At 41.5% G+C, this 24,618-nt stretch overlaps 1 protein-coding gene across 3 annotated transcripts in view; it reads right to left on the bottom strand.

Moving 5' to 3' along the window:
- LOC135496212 (uncharacterized) overlaps positions 1 to 24,618 on the bottom strand; it is an 82,588-nt gene that overhangs the window by 47,598 nt on the left and 10,372 nt on the right. For all 3 annotated transcript variants that reach the window (XM_064785396.1, XM_064785395.1, XM_064785394.1), the window contains exon 2: positions 11,676 to 12,094. In XM_064785396.1, the coding sequence (XP_064641466.1) occupies positions 11,676 to 11,982 (307 nt within the window). In that variant the 5' untranslated portion in view covers positions 11,983 to 12,094. The remainder of the gene's footprint in view (positions 1 to 11,675; positions 12,095 to 24,618) is intronic.

The raw sequence follows: 24,618 nt of genomic DNA on the forward strand, positions 1-24,618 counted from the left end.
CACTTTCCCGCACTCCTCAAAATTAGAGATCGACACATATTTGAAATTAAGCAGTGGTGGCCCAGAAGAGGGGATACACGGTTCACATTGACCACGGGATTAAGTCGTCCTAATCAGTGCAGATGTTGGCTGTCACAATGTAATTATTTGCAAAACTGAACCTCGAAAGGCGACAGACCAGAAAAATGAGGACACGTACTTTCTTCATCTAAATATTTAGCGCCATGACCAAGAAGTACACAGAGAATATACCTGGTCCAGTTCAAAGGTAGATACATGATTCGGTCGTGTCTTTATTCAGTGAATCAGCGGACAGTATGAATAACTAATTCAGTAATTGGCATTCCTTTTTTCATCCCGCTCACACTTTTATTTGCTTTGACAACAATATCACGCACACGCTTGTCCCAAATGAAAAATGTATCGACATCATAAAAATCGAGAGAAACCAATATAATGTAAACAGCCGGGGTAAACAGTCGCTTTTTCTAGACGCCAAGAAGACGGCAGATAACGTGTCACTTTATATGAGTACCGTACTTATAAATGCATACTTTCTTTATATACTTGTTGCGCTAGAGCCGCGCCTGAAAGAAAATGTTGTTTCCCCACATGTAAAACATTGTATCGAATAGATTCACAGCAAGTGGTGGTAACACTCTGCTCTGTTTTATCTAGTTGCTAATTGAGAAATCCGCCTGTAGTTTAGACATCTTTGCCAAGATACTACAATCTTTTAAATAAGAAATACGTGTTCATGCTCTTTTCTTTTTGAAATCACGCATAATATCCCGTACGCGCTCTCGTGTGTCCGACTCGTTTTAGTACACCGTTCTTGGTTCGAGAACAGGGAATCAGATACACCCATGGAGTCACTGTTTGTCGGGTACCTGTGAAAAGGTATGACGCACCTCGCTTCAACAGATTTCTATATGACGTTAGATACAATTTTGTGACGTCATACGATGCAAATGGCGACTTCCATGATGGCCAGCCAAGCATTAATGAGCCCATTGTATCATACGCGACTTGATATCTGCTCTGCTCCTGGGTCATTTTAAATGCCTGCTGTGGTTATTGTAAGGAACAGCACTGCAGCTGCCATTGACCTATACTTTAAGGAAAACCTCACTTTGAAGTAATTGGTCCGGTAGTGTTCGCACATCGACCGAAAAAGTACGTGGACATTTACTCAATCCTATTCACATTAAAACGCCACATAACCATGGCTGATATTAGAGCTGCATACTGATAGTCAAATTACACACGCAGCAAGTTTTGAACAAAATAAAGATTGCATCGAGTCGTAAGTTGATATAAAACGTTATCAATATCTTTGGTGGCATTAGGTGTTCGAATTGAACCTCGTCATTGTGAAGTCCACTCAATACGCAGATGAGTTTCTCTCGTGCATGTTCCAAGCCACACAGTTGCAGAAAGGTTCAATGTTGGAATTAGGTTATGTTGACGCTTTACATCACATCAGAAAGTGAAAGAGCCGTCCGCCAAAATAATGATCTTTTCCTGAGCGAGATCCACAGGCATTTGTCAGCCAGTCTACGATTAGTTGCTGTTTCTTTTAAGGGTCGACTACGAGGGTCTTTGAGATGGCATTGCAATCGGCGGTCAGCAGCGGAGCCACAGACCTTGCGACGTGTGACAAACCGGTCGACGTCGAAGAAAGGACGTATGTGCACCACATGTACATCTATGGCATAGGACCAGTCTGCGTCATAGGTGTAATACTGAGTGCTCTCAATGTGATCACATTCACGCGAATGCACACAGACAAACTTCTAGGAGTCTACCTTCTTCGCTGCCTGGCATATTCAGACATGTCCCTGTTGGTGACTTCGTTAATCTTATTCCCAGTGCGGCATCTCATTTCACGGATGATTAGTGGGAACGAAGTCTTCGTTGCAATATACGGAGAATTTCAGATCATACCGTACATGTACTATGCATTCGAGATACCTTACTTTATTACTTTGCAAGTGCGAAATCACATGATGGTGCTTGTTGCTCTGGAAAGGTAAGTCTATGAGATACATAGGCCTACGCGTTTCAACCATGCATCATCAGATGCAACTAGGTATAGGTTATCTCTGATCTCTCCGACTCGACGTAATGTTCGAGTTCAATTTTATTGTTTGACTCTCATCCGGTAAGGCTAATTTTTCAATGCTGTTTCAGATTCATAAAGTTAACCTTCCCATTGAAAGGGAAGTCTGTCTCAACACGCGGAAATGCTAATAAGGCTATGCTATTTGTGGTGGTTTTGGCGATTATTTGTAACATCTGGCGTTATTGGTGGCTCTATATAACAACTGAAGGCGAGCCAAATGATCCATGTTTTCCTGGAGGCCTAAGAAGGATCAAGGTCGTTTCAGGACTAGGAGAAGTGGTTGATAAAATCGTCTATTTACCAATCATATTCGCAACACCACTGTGCTTGTTGATGATCCTCAATGTCGTTGTAATAAAATCACTGTTTCAGTCAGTAAGCCAAGCACAGCGGCTGTCTCGGTCCTCTGACAGTAACCTTGTGGCCCAACACCAGTTGTCCCTCATGACTGGCTGCCTTTGCACCTTGTTTTTCATATGTGAGGTTCCCACATGTATAGACAGAATATTTAGTCCAATATTTGCAGAGGAGCGTGTTGGTGGAAACCCATACTGGAAGATCGGAGCGAACATCCGTAAAGTAGGTTTGCTGCTGACCACAGTTGATTCGACTCTCAACTTTTTCATATACTTGATGACGAATAGGAAATTTCGGTCGACTTTATTTAAAACATCAGGAAAGTAGTTCAATCTCCCAATGAGAGGACTGCGCATCATTTGCCCAAATATGACACTGTGCAAGTATCACCTAGCAACTGTTACCATTGGCGAAGCTAGGAGATTGCAAACTAGTTATGATAAATTTAAAATATGGCGCATGCGCATCATCACTATTGACCCTGGCATCGAATTGTTTTTCCGAGTCCACTGAAAGTAGAGTCTTTCAATAAATTGAAAGACTCATGCCGATCTGCTGAAACGATAATGTACATATCCCGAAGTACTATATTTCAAGGAGGCAACTTCGCATTACACACGTAGGATACAAACACCAATGGAAAAATACTTGAGTCCTCAAGCAAGATTTGAGAATGTATTCGACTAAATGCTTGTACCAACTCCCATACCATTGTTTGAATTCTCATAGGATTTCATCGTGTAGGCCTACCGCATACACTGCTGTGCATGCATGCATTCCCAATACTGACCGATTCAAAACAACGTCTCGAAGGACGTCTTTATTGTAGATTTGAATATAGTAGATTTCCTCCCCTCATCGGCCGCTGTTGCAACTCGTCTCATTAAAGTAAGTTATTGGAAGGACTCTCACACAAGCTGAGTACCACGGTCTCAATCAAAGAAATTATTATTTCAATCGAACGAGATTTCGCTCATGTCGTAACCCGTCATCCCTTACATTTTCGGCAGAACTGTGAATACGACAACCAAGATTAGTTGTGCTTGAGCGATATCGCGTACTAATGAAATAATTCTGTCCTAGTAACGCTCTGTAGGGCTTCACTGGTCCTGAGGAGGGGTCGATGATGTCATCTCTTGCTGATGGCTGTTAATATGTTATTTCTGGCTTAGATTTAAGAGAAAAACTCCAGTGGACAGCTAACCTTTTACGTTCGATATTCTTCGAGCGTTTATTACTGAAACAAATCAAGACTTAACACAACACGTTGAAACTCGTCCAGTTCCATTAGAATGGCCTGATATTTTTCATACAGTTACTAATGTTGCTGTTGGCGCTCAGCTCTCCACGGAATATATTGTCTTTTTTAACTCAACAAGTTTGTGGATCAATATTGTGAACTTGGAAGCAAACCATCTTCAAACCACTCTAACATGACATTCTCATGTATATGAGCATCAGAAGCTATCGAAGCTAACATCCGCTTCCGCAGAAGCAAACCACTCACGTCTAGTTCAATAGGAAAATATATGAAATGTCAAGTCGAGTAGCTGTCTGTGGAGTGGTATGAAGAACAGCAAAATAATCCGTCTGAGGAAGACGAAGGAAGCGCATGTATGACTTTTTTTTTTGAGAGCCGCTCTCAATACTCGACTCTGACCCATCTCAACGTACTTAACCACACTTGGTATAGTAGCTCTTCTTCATCTACATGGATCGCTCATTCAAGACATCATCGGTCAAGTCCCAAGTCGACATCCCCATATGAGACCTGTCTTGTTTATAGCACACCAGGCTAAAAAGACCCGGGCTATGTCTTCGTCTGAATTTCGTCTATCGTCATCGAAGGCCCTTGTGACTAATTGATGTTACATAGAGGTCTGTCTGCATGCTAACCGTCAAATGGTAGACCTTCAACTTCCATTTTATTGCCTGCTCGTCCATCGTTTCTACCTCAACTTCAAGTATTGACTATAGTTGTTTGTTTGGGTGATGCGGTGCACTGGCTGCTTGGCAATCATCAAATCAAGTTGGAGGTCATGGCGGAGTGCGTGCAACATGTTAGGTAGGCAGCCCAGGGAAATGTAGAAGCCACGACAGTTGAAGAGGAAAGAAGTACTTCCTGTGACAGCTACAACCAAACGATGGGGAAAACATTCGAAAAGCTGCTCTAGGAAACAAAGAGATGCTAGGAAAGGAGTCAAAGCTGCTTTTCCGACCTTTAATTCATCTGACAATCCCACTGTAGCCTAGAGGAAGATCGTCTGTCATCAATCATGCTTAGCTATCAGTGTCTTTGTGCATGATACTGGAACCACGGGCTCAGCAACATCGTCGGTAGGAGTAGATTAAACGAACCTGGCATTAAGGATGGGATAGATCTGATCAAGAGTATTTCACCGTTGAAACATGGTTCAGTAACATAGCAGGTAAAGCGTAAGGAAGAAGTAGAGCAAGCAACCCTGGTATTAACAGCGTTATGCCAATATATTCAACTATATTTAAACATGTTTCAGTGTTTAGAGAAACACAGCAACTATCAAACATCAGTTCGGACGAGAGATTTTCAAGGAAACTGAACAAGCCATAGCAACCACTGAGAAGGCTGTCTGTCAAACCGCTTATAGGAAACCAGTTACTGCGATCACTAACCAACAGAGTTGCTGAAAGAGTAGCACCGACGTAGGAAATGAAAGCATGTGGTAGGAACTGTAAATGATAAGACAACAATACAATATACTGCTGATAGATAAGGATAGATAGGTTTTCCCAAGGTGGGACTTACATGTACTAGAACATATTTATCGGCGAAATTCCTCGGGAGATTGAATGTTGAAGTGCTATTGACGCACTGAACATATGGCGAGTTTAAAATGCAGTCAACGGTTTACAAAACTACGGTTAAGCAAGTATTCGGTCGTGTGTAGCGGCGGAAAAACTCCCGTAAAGGTACCCGGCAAACTGCCGAGTTCAGTCATACAATGCCCCGTCTATAGTGGTTGGCTATTTGCGGCGAATGTGAGGGTCCCAAACCGTCACAGTAATGATGTTATATCTCACGCTGACAGTTTGATCTTGTACTCTCACGAATAGACAAACACTAAAATAATGGTCATGCAGTAGAAATAATACTACAGTGAAAGAACTTTTTCTAAGCCAAAATAGCTCAATTTTTACGCATTCTTCCCCTGCTGTTTGGCTTCTCTGGCAATATCACGTGTAAGTTATCAGCAACCTGCTTTGTTCGTTATCAGCTATGACTGATTGTCTTACGGAACATGTTCTTTTCCCTTCACGTCTAACAAAATGCAGATAAGATACAGCGCAAAGGGATGCAGCAACGCGTAAACAGTATTTTCTTTCTGATATCGTTGTGCCTTAAACATAAGTTCTGTGTATAATCAAGTACATGTATAACCTACTGCCATGGCTGTGCATCCCATTCTCAACTTCATTGCATGCGTTGAGTGTGTATACACGAGCCACATCATATCATTTGAAGTTTGAAATATATTTAATCAAGCTTGGATCACACTGATGAACATCGGTTTTAGTATGTTGATGATACCGCTGAGCCAACTGGAACTGTCTTCACACTCCCCCAATCTCATCGATCAGCCATTAACCTGGCCATTACAGCGGCAGTTCGAGGCAGGCAATGGTCACTCTGTCCGAAACCTGCCTGTCACTGACTCTCTCAACGTCTCCTTCAACGGTTTCACCGCTAATGGAATGCTGAGAAAAAACTCTAATTGCATTGTTCTCGACCATGGCTGGATCATGGTGCTTCATGTTGGTGACAGTGAGGAAAGCCCTATAAGAATAAGCTTCATGTTTCTAAAGGCAGAGGCTTCAACAGCTTCAAACACATAGGCCATTGCTTAGGGTAAACTTATATGGTAGATGACTATTACTATGTTAACTTTTCATTAGCTTTAGCAGACAACACGACTGTCAAACACTGCCAGAAACAGCTCCGATAAAATATGATATCATATTTCAATGTAATAACATCCCTGCTAAGTCTTGGTTTTCCAATATGGTCATGGCAGCGTCCTTACTGAAGCCCAATTCAATTGTTTTTAAATTGCGATATTAAAGCTTAGAATCAATGAAGTTTTAATGTATGTGTTTGAATTGAATTGTCGATCTACGCCCGTGGTTCGAAAGAGCTGAGAGGCACTACTTTTCCAATACGTAAGCCTTGGAGCGCCTTGCGGTAAAGAGCAGATAATGAAGCGTGATTACGACTTAATGACCTCTGACAAGTTTCCAGGCGAGCAGACCAGCAATGAGCAAAGCTCCCTGTGATGTCAACACGGTTTCTCGTTACTATATCACGCCAGATTAAAGGCTGGTATTGACCAAGAACTAACTGGAGAGCAAAATCTTTTCTAGGACATTAGCAATAGAACGACCAACGATCACCATGGCGTATGACAGCATTCGCAACATTGGTGCCAACCGAATATAAACAGTAACAGATTTGCCAATGACTGTATGAACAGCATAAGCAATAGATTTGCCAATGACTGTATGAACAGCATAAACAACAGATTTGCCAATGACTGTATGAACAGCATAAACAACAGATTTGCCAATGACTGTATGAACAGCATAAGCAATAGATTTGCCAATGATTGTATGAACAGCATAAACAACAGATTTGCCAATGACTGTAACAACAGCAGAGGCAACAGATTTGCCAATGACTGTATGAACAGCATAAACAATAGATTTGCCAATGACTGTATCAACAGCATAAACAACAGATTTGCCAATGACTGTATGAACAGCATAAACAATAGATTTGCCAATGACTGTATCAACAGCATAAGCAACAGATTTGCCAATGTGGCGATGTGACCAGCCACCGGTGTCTGCATGAAAAGCACCATTGTGATTTTTCTGTCACCAAATAAATAACATTGTGTCATAAACGTTGAGTACCAAAAAACCTGACGTTCCAAGCTAAATCCATTTTGTTAAGATTCCTCGATACGTTGACAATCTCCTCGTAAGCGGATTAGAATGACGATGATTGTTTTAGGAGATTTGGAGATCAGAGGATAAAAGTCAGGTACCCTCGTGCACCTGCCTACATAACTTCTTTCGCTGATTTTCCTATATTTTCAACAACTGCCTAACTCATACAGGAGATTAACAATCTGTCACCAATCCACCTCCTGGGGTCGAGGTAGATAAGTCGGAAGATCAAACGATATTGCTGATGGTTAGGAAGTGGTGCGCAAGAGCAATCGCTCTTTGATGATCCTGCTTTTATTATGTCGTATTTATAAGTAGTCGCAAAAGTACAGGTACAGAGCAATCAAGGGACAAAAGGAGGTCGAAAACGTTGGTAGTTTATTGCGGGGCGGGCGATTAGCTTATAAACTGAGTTGTAGAAAGAGGGTGGGTGGTTAAATAATCTGGAGAAGAAGACATGTTTCATCAATTCGGCCAGTTGAGATGCACACTTAAGCTTTGAGCTTTGAGCACACTGATGTAATGTCATGCTAGTTGCTGAAACTGAAATACCCATTGACGTCCTAAATCGTGTCATCATCAACACCGTGAAATAAGTCACAGAGCCCGCTACGTTCTTTCAAATAGAAGGTTTTGATTGAATAAACCTTAACAATGGCAATTGACCATTCGATTAACACATCGCCTTTAATTCATAACATGATTATGCCTGGCCTTCAACAAAAGAGTAACCCCGGCCAGGCTTTGTTTTCGTGAGGTGATGGCGTCACGTAATGCGTCTATTCAATGTCAGTTCCGTGCTAGAGGGCAAGGTGAAGACATGTTTTGTTTTGGTCGATCATGTGTGTATGTGTGTACCATTTTTAATGACTTTACATACAATGAATGTATGCAAAGTCAGTGTGTTTAGATAATAGAAAGAAACGAATAATTTCATATTTAACAAGAGATTGTATCCAAGTATTTTCTTCTTGGGATATGAGAATATTTGACGACGGCGACATGAATGTCTTCACAAGAAAAGAAGGTTTCGGAAATATCTAGCCAAACCGCAAATTGTCACCAAAAGGCATGACAGCAGACGTACATGTATTCTACTTTCTGCAGACTGAACCGTGTATCTATTAGAATATCGTAACCTTGGCAAAGCCAATACATTTCTCAATGCCTTCGGCAAAACACCTGTACATGGTGGTAAAGTTCTCCTAGTTTCCTTCCGTTTTGAATATACAAGAATTTAACGGGTTATCTGGGTTCTTCCAAGTAGCTACCTGCACATCAAACTTAACTTGACAGTTTTGGCTGATGCAGTGCGTTGATTTTAAGAATAATATTTTGGAACATTTGAAAAGGTCTGGGATCACCCCCTCTCTCCAATGATGGTGAACAATACATGTAGACCTGTGATCCAAAACAGCAGAGGTAACGTGTAGAACATCGCTGAAGCCGGAACAGAGAAGTTTACCTTTACATCAACACGTTCCATGGATTCTTTCAAACCTCGCGTTTTTCTCTGTCGACGATTAAATTATCAAAAAGAAACTCGATCATACTCGCTTAGGGCAGGTGTTGCACCTGTTTGTGGCTTTGGCGGTGATATACGAACTGGTACGAAACCAGATGCCACAATCAGTAATTGTGAGTTCTTAAATCAAGCTGACACACTCACGATTAGCAGCCAATGAATCCGCCAAGATAAATGTGAATCCCAAAGCAATAAATCGAATATGCTATGAATCGAACAGCTTCTCTCAATACCAATTCCATACAAATTGCTTTAAAACCTGACTTTTTCTCAGCAGTTTGTTTTGTTTAGAAAACGTTCATGGTAATCTGTAGTGGGTTGTTTTGTCACCTGTTTAAAGATCAGCTGGTTTGCACCGCTATAAAGTTGATACCATCCGCCAAGAAAATTCTTGAATTGCTTACCACGAGCGGCAAGGAGTCTGAGTTCTGCGAATAAATATCCCCACAAAAACCTGAGAAAGAAAACTCATCACTGTTTCGAATCTAAAAAAGCAATGCTGTTATGATTGACCGGCGATAAAGGATGTATAGGCAAAACCACATTCATACCATGTGCTTACCTTGTCCATTACCGACTCCCAACGTTTTTGTTGACGATAGGGTAAAACCTGCATGCCTAACCATCCCTTATACGTGTTACTATGGTTATTGATATGCCTGCGCTGAGAAGGGGTTGAAGTTGGCGTAAAAGCAATCCCCACAATGCATATTATACAGAGTAGATGGGAAATAATCGTTTTAAGACAAAACACCCCCGAGGCTGATCCACAAATTGTTCGTACATGATGATATACTGCCGCCAGTCTTGTCCATATGACCTAAAATAACAAAGCAGGTAAAAAGTGACCCACCATCAACCATCATCTCACCAACCTGTCCGTCCCCCCTCTTCTCCCAACGATACCACACCACACCACATCCATCTTGCTTGCACCTATGTACAGCCCACTGCCCAAAAGAATCACCACTGTAAGGGGAGTCTAGACTTGGTCTTCACTAAGCATTATCACACCGAGGTTGCCTCTACGTGATGGATAAAACTTTAGCTTATAATGAAGAAATGATATAAATTTTGCTTTGACATGGTGCTAATCCCATTAGTAACTGTCATCAAAAGATAAAAGAAGAACGCGTGACAGACTTTATCTCCTTAACGGCTCATGATCAACGCGCCTGTGCCTCGGCAGTATGAAGAACAGGCTAAATATGACAGCAGCATGCAATTGTTGCTTACTCAAGTTACTCATTGAAAACCTAATCATAATGCTCTTATTTCATGTAGGAAAAACTATAGATTGGCGGCAAGAATCTTGCTATGGTACCATGAACGCTACCGTGAGCTGAAGTACACTCTATGGCGTGCTTCTTGAGACATCGAGCAGGCTGTAGATTGAAACAAAGAAGACGAACATTGCTTCAGCTATTACAGCCTGATCATGTTGTCTTACTGAACAGGATTACGTGATCTCCTTCAGCAGTAAAGAAGACTAGAAGCAGCATCACATGTGGCACATGATACGGAAAGTACCTCGAACTTTGACAAGGTGTACGAGACTAAATAGGGCAACTCGACATGTCGCATGTGTCGTCCACTATTTAAGTCATTGAGCCTGGTACATACATGTAGATCCAGGGATGTGATGAGGATATCTGAGACCCATGATCCTGCCGGTGTAGTATTGTGAGTGTTTTTGTGAGTCAGCGTTTCCTTACCTTTTGATCAATTTACCATGCTGAACACCGACCGAACAGATTATTCCTTACAATGTGTTTCGCCTTCATAAGGGGTATCTTGCCTCAAGGGAACCGGACAGGCTTTGAGCGCGAGAGGCCCAAGCACTCAAAGCGGAGGTCTCATAGGTATATCATTGAATACTGAACCACAGCTGTCGAGCTTAGTAACTCTTTGCACGGCCTCATAGAAAGTCATTGGCCGGGGGCTTCAAGGAATCTCTGTCTTTTGTTTAATTTGATAACGAACTCGAGGGGATACTCCTCACCAAGCGGGAAGGGAACACTGTGTCACGCCAAAAAAGCATCTCAAATAATAACATTAGGGCAATCTCCTCTTGTCTCATTTGAACCTGAGGTGGGATATTACTACACGGCGGATGACAGGATTCAGCTGCATCGTCTATCGCATTTCAGGCTCGGTTCCGGATTGTTCGAGTTTAGCGGAAATTTGTCTCGGGTAGCATCAAAAACATATCTATATAGTCACGTCGTGATGCATTCAAACTCTCGGCATTTCTGATATATCGGGATTACCATCAACATCAGCAGATGATCCTCCTGGGAGTTACGGCTAAATAAGATGCTTATTTCATTTCTTCCATTAAGTAGAGTTTCAATCAACTCTATTGCGATTGCAATGAAATATTAAGTAAAAATGAATATTCACCCTATGTTGATATGTGATAAACACAAAATATGGGTGATTCCGTTTACGAAATTGATTCGGCATATTTGAGGCGTCTTGTACGTTGTGTTATTAGCTTGGCAACTGATAATACCGTCACCCTCATAAAACAAATACCCAAGTAATTTTTTCCCAAATTGATATTTTCGCCTAAGCCAGCTCTCTTTACCATGATAGAACGGACAACTCATTTCCAAAGAGCGAGCTACATACGATTCACGACGACTTCGGTGAATGCCATTAGGATAAATATGTACTTACCCTGTGCCAGTGATACAGACTTGCTCCATTGAAATAATATTCCAAACAGAATCGAAGCTAAACGTCTAGTATCCAAAAGAAACAACATTGCCGCTATCCAGTGAAAAGTTCTTAGTATGAAAGAGGCTGTGAATGCATAAAGAGGAGTCAACCATGTGCGGCGGCCATGTTGTTGGCCTTGACCTCGGCAGTCATGGCCACGCACAAGACGTTTGCGATGGTGATCAGCACCGCCACATTGGCAGGTTTCAGACCTGCCCTCCATTATCACGTGTTGATTATTTTGGAAGAGGTCTTGGGTATCCATCGACTTGTCTCATTCTTGTGTTCATCGATTAGATGGCAACGTACCCTGCCTAATCATGTCTTCTACCAACTGGCTTAGACACTTGCTTCCGTGGACATGTCTGGCTAGGAACCTGAAAGGACAGGAGGTAAGGAGATTTGTTAATTATTTGGCGACTTCTTCGGACATGACACTGACAGTAATGAAGACAACAAGAACACAAATGCAGTCTTCTTTCGAGGGCATCAAAATCGTGCAAGAATGTATAGGTTTGTTGTACTACATTTACTCAAATAATCGAAGGAAAGCGATGTCGTGGACAGGTACTAGTGGTCGTCGATGTGAAAACTGTGCCCATCAAGTCAACCAAACCAATCACACAGCACAAACATTACGGCATGCTCTTCCTTCTCGATCGTCACTTTAGACAGCAAGTAATGATCGGTACTATCTATGAGAAAGGAAACTCTTAAGTAGTCAGTCACACCACCATGAAGACATCATGGCCACTGACTTAACTCTCGTAATGCACAACAAAACAGCATGCAAGGATCGGAACGAACTCCTAATGAGGCTGTCTAAAGACGTATCAATGATAAAGCCAGTCGAATTCCAACATCACGGTGTGCCTCATATGCTGACTTGGAGAGATGAAGAAGGACACATTTTGATCTATGCTTCTTTTGTGGAAGCCCCTGTAGTAAGGACATGGGAATAAAACTGATTTGCAATTTCATACGACTTCTTATTTATCATAAGCGACACTTCTCCTTCAACACAAGCTGACTGGCGATGGAACGCACCGTAGCATGTAACATCCTAGAGATAAATGGTGGTAAATGAAGCTTAAACTGGCGCATATTTTGTCACGGAAATAAATCACCTTGCACAGCAGTCAAGGAATAAACCAGGAATCAAACGGAAAGACTCTATCATATTATCCATAGAATCGGCCGGGCGGTATCTGATGAAATTGATTTGCAGACGATACTGATGCTAGGAACTGAATTCAATTCGATTCATCCACGCGATTTTATTGTTAAAGGAATAATAGAAGGTATGCACTGTGATAGAGTTCAGTGTCCAGAATCATATCTCAGCCGGTATCTGTAATGGAAAGTAGGGTTCAGTGCAGTGAATCATATCTCAACCGGTATCTGTAATGGAAGGTGTTGTACTGTGAGAGGTTTCAGTGTAGCGAATCATATCTCAGCCGGTATCTGTAATGAAAGGCGTGTACTGTGATAGGGTTCAGTGTAAAGAATCATATCTCAGTCAGTATCTGTAATGGAAGGTAGGGTTCAGTGCAGCGAATCATATCTCAGCCGGTATCTGTAATGAAAGGCGTGTACTGTGATAGGGTTCAGTGTAAAGAATCATATCTCAGTCAGTATCTGTAATGGAAGGTAGGGTTCAGTGCAGCGAATCATATCTCAGCCGGTATCTGTAATGGAAGGTGTTGTACTGTAATAAGGTTCTGTGCAGCGAAATCTTATCTCGGTGCTCGTGTCAGTGTCGAGATCTTATGTCAACTGGTATCTGTAATGGTGCTCAAAAGATACACTTGAGAGCAGTGTAAATAAATTCCCGCACGAATTGATGACACCACAGACCTACATAAATCATTATAGTTGCAAAACCTGCCTTAATCAAACCAATAACTGATGAAACCCGGCTGCTGATCAGCATGAAATTGTTGACTTCACGGCAGATGGTGTGCTGTATCATTCAGCAGAGATCTTTTGCATGAACCTGAACAAACTCTTTGGACCGGTTGAATAATGTAACTGTGTACATCAGCTCTATACATAGCTAAACGATGTACATTGCACATCCTGTACATATATCATCCTAGCACTTAACGTTTCAAAACCGATGTCATTAAAGAATTGACTCGTTATAAGCTTATCCAACGATGGCAAAGCACATCCACACTTGCAAGCTTGGTAATTACCGTTTCCAAGGTAACAGCAAGTTTACGAGTTTTTTGCATGACTTAACCAGTCTTGTCCAATTTACAGCGGAGGCCACCGCTGGAATGTGCGTTTTGAATACAAAGTTTCTTTATCATAGCAAAGACCGGAATTAGGCATTTCTTTTTTCCTTCATATCAGCAAGAACAACAATGAGTGATTACCAATCAAATGTAAGTTCTTACATAGTGCAATATACTGTACAGCTGTATCGTCTCAAAGTCATGAGGTTGTTTACATTCATTACACAGTCTAATCAAGAAACCTTTTTGTAGAAACGAAGGCCATTTTGCTATTTCAGGCCTGTTGGAAATATCGAGTTGGATGCAGTAGCCTAAAATCCACGACCTTCTTGTCAGAAGTCAAACACTCTTTAACTGGGTCACAACGCTTCCCGGAAAAAAAATTTCGGTGTAACGTTCCGGCAAAATTACCCGGGCAGACGTTGCAGTCCATCCCCTCTCGGAGCAGCAGTCACTCCAGTCGGGCAATGACACCTTAGGCCGCGATGTTTCACATGTAACGTGCATTACGTGTCGCTGCTCACTTTTCATGCTTGACATGAAAAACGAACAAGTCGTTTCCAAAGAGCGGGCTACATACGACTCACGAGGTCACCTTTCACCCTCACGTAGTGTTTTCAATCCTAAGTCACTTAACTTGTGACAAGTGAAACGTGGAATTGATAACGTGAACCCATATAAACCCAGCTTTACATGTACACTTACATCCACCTCAACTTGTGACCTAATATCTGGAGGGGGGGGTGACCGAATTGAAATACAAATCGATATCTGAGTTTGTCAATCAAATCGAATCATATCTACTACGTTCAGCGATCATTTTGTTCCTAAACATTTTTTCCAGCGTCGTTTAGAGAGAAAACGATAAGTCTGAATAGTTTATGAACCAATTTTGCAAGTAATGCACTGATGCGCTTGAGTGGAAATGAATGCAAATATCTCCACGGCGCAGAGCGGAGAGACCGTAGTACCGCAAGTGAATAATTTATGATGAAGCGGAGAAGCCATACATCGGATGTCAAGAAACACCTTTAAGCGTATTTGTGAGCGCAATCATATCATTTAGATCTTGCTCGTTGCCAATATAATGCTTCTCAGTTTATGATAACAATCTATAATTATTCGATGGAAATTTGCCGTTGATATTTTCTTATTGGAATGAGGAAGAGACGCCTGCTCATGGATATGGAGTCATCTTACCGAATGGCTGGTGATTTATTATTATGGACACTGGCCAAGTTATTGTAGATCTTGGGCTGAAATCGAGTAGGCGCCCCTGTGCCTTAGGCTGGAGTTATGTGGGATTCACGTTGTCACTTGTCATGATTCACTTGTCACGAGTTAACTGAATTAGGCTTGAAAACACGAAGTAAGGACGAAAAGTGACCTCGTGAATCGTATGTAGCCCGCTCTTCCGAAACGACGTCATGCATGAAAAGTGAACAGTGACACGTTACATGTGAAAACGCGAACTCTATATAATCGCAGTATAAAAGGGACATCAGACTCTTTTAGCCCAAGTAACTGGAACTACTACCCCCAGGAAAAAGTGTGTGTTCTTTGACGGAAATCGTTTACTCTGCAAACTTCTTTTGGTTATAGAATATTAGAATATAGTATACCAACGAAGCCTCCTAACATGAATTCTGCATGATTGAAAACCCATCATCGCGCTTAGTACACGTACTGTATTGGTATAGTGTATCTTATTCATGTTTAGAAGTACTGCACACGTCATGTGTGGAGGCGTTAGAATGGCGACTGACATTGCGGGTCGTAACGATGTGGGGTACGTCTCTATCAGTGCATGTTATCTGACGATTGAGTTACTCCAAAACTGGGCACCGGAATATCGCATTTTCTAATTTGTTTGAGTAGATAGCCGCGGACCGTGAATATGCAAACAGGGTCTGATTCCTACACAAATTGTCTTAGATCTTCGACTTTTTTCTATCTCGCAGTCCTTAACGCTATTACACCTCGCCATCCCCGGCGTAGCAAATAGAAGCTAACCCACTTACTAAGAATCTATTGGCTATCTACCTTCTCTATTTTGCCGATTCGATGTCTGCCGACATCGGTGGATTGATCATGTTATCGATGGGTGAATTCGCCAAAATTGACCGGGAGCCAATGCTCAATATATTTGAGAATGTTGTGTGTACATAGCCATGTCTTGGCCACATCCATCAGCCTGTTTAGGCTTGGTGATTACATGTTGCGGCGAGGCAATCGGCTTAGCACCCACGCTCTAACCTCACCTCATTTATGTGTCGCGAAATGGAAGAACATGGAAACATGGTCACCGTGGTATTCTTGTCATCTGGTCCAGGATACCAATATATCTTTAGAGAGAACTAAGTGGAATTGACTGCCGCTGTTCTCATCTCCATGAATTCATGCATTTGTCACTACAGCCCAATGGGCCATCTTCGGCTACGATTTGTTCGAGATCACGGGATCACTGTGAACTTTCATGCGTGACATGAAGAACGAACAAATCAGATTTCCAAAGAGTGGGCTACATACGATTCACGGTTGAGGATGTCACTTTCTCCCACGAAGCGTTCTCAAGCTTAAGGCAGTTAACTCGAGACAAGTTAAACATGGCAAGTGACAACGTAAATCCTATATAACTCCGACCATCTACTTGTCGCCAGGATCATCTACTTGTCGCCAGTCGATCAATGGGTTAGCGAGACCCCGCAGGATAACCATCGAAAAAAGGAAAGGGGGAATGCAGAACACTGGTATGGCCCCGAGAGTTTCGTGTAGTAACCTGTAGTGGTTTCTTCGCCAGCGGTAGTGTAACATTTGTTTTATATTCCCCATATCTCATTGTTTCAATACCAGCACAGAAAGATACCATGATCTTTAACAGCAGAACACAGAGGAACATGCCAATCTAACTTGTTTTCTGGTCATCCCTAGTTAATGAAGAAAAAAGTCAGAAACGGAACTCACTCCATAAAGATATTCTCGCACTGTTCGTACCATCCAATGGGTATCATCAACAAGCAACATCGGAAGAAACTTATTGCCAGTACATGTATTGGCATCTGTTCACCCTTATTCTCATTGTTTATTCATGCCATCCGATAACAAAACATGAATGATGAGAGAAAGTACATCTCGTTTTCACCAAAGCTGGCAATTCGCATGATGAATTTGAATACAGACACTCATCTTTGGCTCAATTCTACACAAACTAGTCTTCCTACATAAGCCTTAGCTACCTTACACATCTTAAGTCGTCAATGAGTACGTTTCCGATTGAACTGCAGTGAATGCTTTTATATACTGCTGACTGACAAAAGGTGATGTTATAATACCAGCCTCTGATGCCTGGGAATTCATCCATTCGCATCTGCTCGAATTGCTTCACAAAAGAGTGCCTCTTTAGCCTTTGACATTCCTTAAAAACCTTTGTTGGCAGTATCGACTTTTCAAGCAGCTATTAATGTTAGATGCAAATCGAGAAAAGGTTTGCAGTTAAAAGTAACTGGTAGGGTTTCTGCCTCTTTTTCTCGTCGCCAACATAGGAGGAGCGAAGGAGAAGGAACTATGTTCACGACTGAAACATGCCGCCAAAACGAATTAAGAATTACGGACCGATTCAACGAACACACTGCTTTAAAAGCTTTGTTACCACAATTTCGAAGCCAATGACTTTTAATATATCGAAATAAACCCAACGCCTGGAGGAGTGGAAGCCTAGGCTAAGCGCGATTTCCGCCTTGACTTTGGACATTCATTCAATTTATATACATGTATTGGTCATATTCATACAATACAACTGAAGAAGTTACTTTGTCAAACCTTCCCCAATAGCGAAAAGCATTAATTTGTTATTTCATATTAAGGTAATTCTCATGAGATCTTTTCGTGATAAACATATGGCCTGTTAAAGGAAAAGTACTCGATAATTTCGAGTGTGTATCTTGCCTAAACGCATTTAGGAAGTTGCTGACAAAACAGTCTACGCCGGAAAGCATGCTACTCATGCAAAATGGATGTCAACCTAACAATGTTGAAGCATGCTCAGCATTGACCGGTAAACAATACACAAGTTGAGGTTGTCAAGGCGTGGGGAGTGTAACTCTGACAACATGCTTCCACCGGAAGAAACGTAACTACCACTATATTTCAACCCTGAAATGTCAACGTCACTGCTTAGAATGAGAGTAGTGAAAGAAATGCCTCGCGATAAAAAGTTGTGTTTGGTTTTTTATAAAGCGCATAAGTTTCTAGCGCACGGGCTTGTCGAATTACCATCTTGCAGACAAGAAACGAGTCTGGCCGGTGTAGCAGTCGAAAATATCCCCCTCGAAAAAGTGTCCGTCCGAAATGTTTTCTTGCGGATTATGTTGTAGTATTTATATAAAGACTCTATATGACCGCCTATTCCTCAATGAATATAAGCGCAAGATAGAATCCCTTTGAGCCAGACAATACATCCCATGACATTCCAAACTTCTTATCTGGTTTAGAAGTTTGAACTGTCAGCCTTTTAACATTTATCATTAGTTGTGTAGTTCGATTCAATATTCGATCTTCCTGACTCTGCCCTGTCTGCCGGAAGATCTCCATTATTCACAAGGTTCCCCGCCTGCTCCTACTAATTGAATGTACTATTGCCCGCGATGGGAGGAAGAGAATATCAGATAGCTGGGGTATACAGATCAATAAGCCAGAAGAGATACATGGATGAATAACAATCCCAGACTCGACCAAAAATCATACTGTAACCCTTCCACCTCCCCAGACTCGAGCTCTGATATTTCTATAACCCTTCCGCCATCCCAGACTCAAGCTCTGATATTTCTGTAACCCTTCCTCCTTTCCATACCGAAGCTATACATTTTCATGTAATCCCTCCAATATTCCTGGCTCAAGCTCCAAATTATTCTGTAACCTCTCCACTTTTTCTATCTACTGGACAAGACTACCAACATATCCACCAAATCCAATGAGCAATTCTCGGGAATATATCCACTAGTTCTTTGCGAATGGCCTTTTCTGCACTTTTCCATCAGTGACTTCGCAGAGAATACGATGCAGCAAATAATTCTTAATATTAACCATTATTCATCGGCACTGAAAAATGTGTTTCTCAGAATAGAGACAACGTATTCTTTGCATAATTCATTCCCTTTAGCGACTCCTACACCCCATCTTCTTCACCCATATACTTCAATCATGGCGGTCCATAATTCACATCCTTTGTATCCCCTGGGTACAAAGCACCATGGCAACGACAGTAACTAAAGAAACCGCGACCATTTCCTCAATCAATTTGTTGTCTTTGTGAAAGGTCTTTTTGTGACAGGAAGTCATAAAGTCCGAAGAATGGGATTTGATCTTTTCCAGCTTTTGTTGAGAAAGAAGCCATACGCGGCTCTTTTCTCAAGCTGGATAATAATTTTGCGCACGCAATTTGAAATTCTCTGCACCTAGAGCCGCATCTTCTGCGATATTACACACGACTGAAATTGCAACTCGTGACCATGTAAATTACTGGAAGTCATCTTTACTAATTAGACCCCTGGAATAGAGGCATGAATAGCGGTTTGGTCGGTGTTGAACGGATGTGACAGGAATCTGGAACCTAGTAGTCATACATGAAGTCGAGATCAACATAGAATTTCTATTTTCGCTACTCTAATCTCTGGTTGAGGTCTCTCTAGAATAACTAACGAACAAAATGCCAGTACTCCAAAGACGAGGTGCTTCCATTGCGTTCAAATCTACATCTTTAAATAGCATTAACCACCCTTAATCATTCAAATGGAAGATAGTAGCAAGGAAAATAGGTGATATACTTCACAATGACGGACATTTCGTCGTGTACAGACACAGTCACACGAAAGAGAACATCGAGAGGTGTCCTCACTCTGCGCTACCGACATCGGACAGGAGACATAATGAATGTCAAGATAAGCCTAGATGTAACTGATCTTTCCATTAAGCGAGCCTTTGGAAACAATATACAGAAACGCCTGTGATTCATAGCTTGCTAATAAGCTGATATCATTTGGAAAAATCGCAATATGAATGAATCAGCCGCTTCTTCGCTACTTCTTTTGCAATTTACGGGTATAGCTGTTTGACGCTTGGCTCACCGAATATGTTCCCCTCAAACCATAACCCCATTCACTACCTACGATATGGGGGAAGATAACTCTGTGTAGGAAGAGCTGGATTCAAACTTCATCAGCGCATAAAAGATGGATATTGGAAACCTGATAAAATATTCTTAAACCTTCTTCAGCTGGTTTTTTTAGATCTTCATCATCAGTTTTGATAAAAAAGTATTTTGAAAAACGCGACTTACGATCTGATAGAAAACTTTCTTACCGGCGACTTAGACTTTATTTGAACGAACAGTTATGTCCCCTAAAAAAATCTCAATTTAAATCACCCTCCAGGTTATCTTCTAATAAGGGAAGGTTGATAATTATGTTGTACAAAAGAGTCAAATAGCGTGCCACTTTTTCACGATGGTGTCTCTTACAACTAATTAGGAATGACGCTGCAAACAACTGCCTTCGCTGACGAGGGCTGTGAGTTATCAAAACAGGTGGTTATAACGTATAACATATAAACTGTAAACATCTGTGAATAATAAGTTAGGCGGCTATCTTACAACTAATTAGGAATGACGCTGCAAACAACTGCCTTCGCTGACGAGGGCTGTGAGTTATCATAACAGGTGGTTATAACGTATAACATATAAACTGTAAACATCTGTGAATAATAAGTTAGGCGGTTATTACTTAAAGATGTTACGACCATAACTCAAAAACTCAATCCGTAAGAGCAGAGAACGTGCATTTTGAAAATATCTCCCTCATTACTGATTTGTACCCCTCTGCCTTAGTACACGGATATAACCAACTCCAAATGGACCAATTGCTTTCCATTAATTCAAAAGAAGAGTTAATGAGGCCTTGATTGACTTAGTGCGGCAGAACGAGGGAGACACGACCATCTCAAGAAACGTGTGCATTCACGCCGCCACAGTGTCTTTAAACATTGCGGATTGACATGTATCTGGGAGCGGGGGGGTTTCGTGCCGGAAATGAGGTGACTCCTTGTCGCCGTATCGCCTGCTGCTCCAGGCACGAGAGAGTCCGACTGTAATTGCTAGAATAAACAGGGTGACAGTGGTAGAGACATTGAATGGAAAGCACGGATTTGGGATCAAATGGAGAAACAGGAGACAGAAACAGGCCAGAGACAACGAAACGTGGCGCTTAAAGTAACTATCCCGGCGAACAACTGCCTGAACAATTTATATCGAAAACCCACTTAAGAAACCAGTTGGTATGATTAAGCTTTACTTGATAGATAATGGTAGCTTCAACAGATAAAGATCCACGAGTAGATTACTTGAGTACAGACTCCAAAAGTAATCGTCAACTCAGTGCCCGCCATGCTACTTCGACAAGCTAGTACAGAAAAATGATTGGTGTACGATCACACATCAGAAGCATTCTAAATACTCCCACGATGCAGTCTCTTCAGTAAATAAGCAACACAAAATTCCATTGATTGAAACAGATCTTCAAACAAACCTCAATGGTTGGTGACACCAAAATACATCGCTTTCAATAAGAATATCATTTGCGCTTTCGCCCACACTTCTAACCTTCAGGGAAATAAATCCAATTTCTATACTGTTCAATGAATCAAAGCACCTTGGAAAACAAGCTGTCGTCGAGGGAAGATTTAAAGTCCGCTGTCACCATTTCAGACATAAATATTGATGTAATAGGCGAAAGTAGCCCATTAATAACCACTTTAACTTACTGAGGAATGCTGTGTTTGGCAAGACCGTTATTCAAGCATTTGTCATGTGTGAGTTTTAAAAATAACAGAACTTTCGTTAGAAAGAATAACTATGGATATTAATTGGGGTCTGTGATGTGGCGTTGGCCTGAGCCGAAATGCCTGACCTTTGTACCTTTTGAGCATAAAGGTAGAAAAGAGGCTTTTGGTCTCAGTGGAAGGTTAGGAAGGTGTGGAAGCAATGTTGTGTTGTCCTCTGTTGCGAGATATGACAACAACCTACTATGCTGTGATTCGAAGTTCATGACGACCGCGATTTTTAGAAGAGCAATGTTTTTTTCATTTGTTATATGTTGTCTCCTCTCTCAACCACAACCTGCCTAAACCACCGCTAACAGAGGGCTATTGAAACATCAGCTAAGAGTACCACTTGCCATCGCCAGGAAACCTGAGATCAAAGGAAAGGAAATGTTAAACATAGTGTCTGTCTGTGTTCATATTGGTCTAGACATGCCCGCCAACTCACACAGCATGTCATAAAGCGATTATGATTAAAGGAAAAAGGTTCGAAAATACTATATTGGGACAGCGGTAAAAAAATATCTTAACGATCTGACAGGAAAAGGTAGAGGGGTGTTGACTTAGGGCGACTATGGCGTTTGTACTGTTGTAAAGATATAGCTGAAAATCTGAGAATATTGTCAGTTTTCTTCCGTGGCTGCTGTTCAAAACATCTTTTATTACTGTATTTCATGAATAGCTGGAGTCTTTAAGCAATCATAAAGACCTCCCTCGCCCAACCCTTCCCATTTTCCCCAAACCAATCCAACTACAACCACTCCGTCTCCACCCGACGATTATCACATTTGCGCCAAAAGCACTCGCTGCAAAACATTCTTTTACAATTCTCATAACTGTCGTCCGCATGTGCACTAGTCGGCAGACATGCATTGTCAGTGATATCATTAGCCAGTGATATTTCATGCTCAAAGCCAGAGTGATTACTCATTTTATTGGCCGCTCACAGAACAGATGGCTGCGTGTGAGGCACGCTGATAAGATAGAAAGCAGCCTACAGGAAATTGTGATCGACGCTAAATGTCGAGAAGACTAACCAGCTACAAATTGAATTGAGCGACATAGGAGGGAATGGCTGATACTGTGGCAGGATATTGCAGTGCTGGTTAAATGGAGGTGCCGTGAGGGATTCAGAATTGGTTGAGTAACCATGGATGGTGTGCTAGAAGCATTGATAGCATCACGCCTTTATATTGATGGAGCTAATAGATAACAGCGTGATTTTGTGATGTAGCTGATGTAAAGACGAAGTTTGCATTTTTAGGGCGTATATGGTATAGACGTTGTTGACAAATGGTAGAATCTGTAAAGAGAGTGTAGTGTCCGAGATTGGTCTCAGGTGTATGTTGAGAGTGAGTACAATGTACTCGTCTATTGGCTGCCAAAATGAAATTTACCTCAGACCAAGATAAACAAGGAGGAACTTAATGCTTATACTTGTATACAGAGAGGGATGAATAGGTGTAGTAGCAAACGTTACAGAGAAAGAATTACAAAACATGTAGGTCATCACACTCTGTCCCAATAACAAACTCAATGTTCAGCATGGTGAGAAGTATCAAGCTTCTAGAATCCCGCTTTCACATCAGTGTGTTTCTAAATCCATACATTATATTAATACGACACCATACAGCGAGAGAAGCATTGCGCTGATGAATGCTATCATGTAAGCAAATGCGTGCGAGAGAAGATTTAGCAATGTTCTATAAGAATAAACTGCTCTTTATACAAATCTCATAATCTACCCACGCAAGGCTGTGTCAAAGAATATCAAACGCCGCTACCTGGTGTACGGGAATGCCCTCAGTTTTGTTTTCAAATGTCACATTTTCCAATAGCTTTTCAAGAAATTATCTGAAATGTGTCAATGATATTGCGGAGTACAGCAGACAATAGTCAACCATAAGAATATATTGTTTTTTATGAAAAAAATGCGATATTCCGGTTGATGGTCGTCTAGGTTCCATGTAGTTGGTATCACTAATTCAACGCGGTATAAACATATGAGCAGTATATACGGGACTTCATGCACTGTCAAGACTTGGTGGGTCATGATGGTGGATGACCGGAAGTGGCTTCATCTGCTTATGAATTTGAATGCAGTTTAAGACGGAGTCACGCCGTGGTACTACATTTATTAGAAGGTCACCAATGAACAAATCATTGCTCAGCTTAGGCCGGAGGACATACATTGCTGGATTTACGTTGTCACTTGTCATGTTTCACTTGTCACGAGTTAACTGACTTGGGCTTGAAAACACGACGTAAGGGTGGAAAGTGACCTCGTGAATCGTATGTAGCCCGCTCTTTGGAAATGACTTGTTCGTTCTTCGTGTCACGCATGAAAAGTGAACAGTGACACGTTACATGTGAAAACGTGAACTCTATATAATGGCGGATTTATGGGCGGCAACTAACGTCGAACTGGTGAAGAATTTGCCTCGATTGCGAAAAGACGATTGTCGTTTCTTTCATTGAGAAAAACGCATGAGTTGCAAAAAAGAAACTGTTAACATCCTCTGAAAGCCAAGGATTGTCAATACAGAAAAATGATGCAGGAAAGCTAACAGGCAATAAAAACAGTCGGAATAAACCTCTTTTAAAAGCTTTAAGCCTGTCATCTATTATTTACTCCATGGAGGGATAAAATGAGTAATCGATAGAATTTAATGGGAGTCAAATGTGTTTTTAATAATAAATTCACTTTCAGTGGGAAGTCTGCTCCACTTTATGATCAGAGTCGTCAAGAGTCAGGATAGTTGCATTTTAATCTCTATTGTAGCTTTATAACA

Source organism: Lineus longissimus, chromosome 11 (assembly GCF_910592395.1).
Source record: "Lineus longissimus chromosome 11, tnLinLong1.2, whole genome shotgun sequence".
NCBI classification, from domain to species: domain Eukaryota; kingdom Metazoa; phylum Nemertea; class Pilidiophora; order Heteronemertea; family Lineidae; genus Lineus; species Lineus longissimus.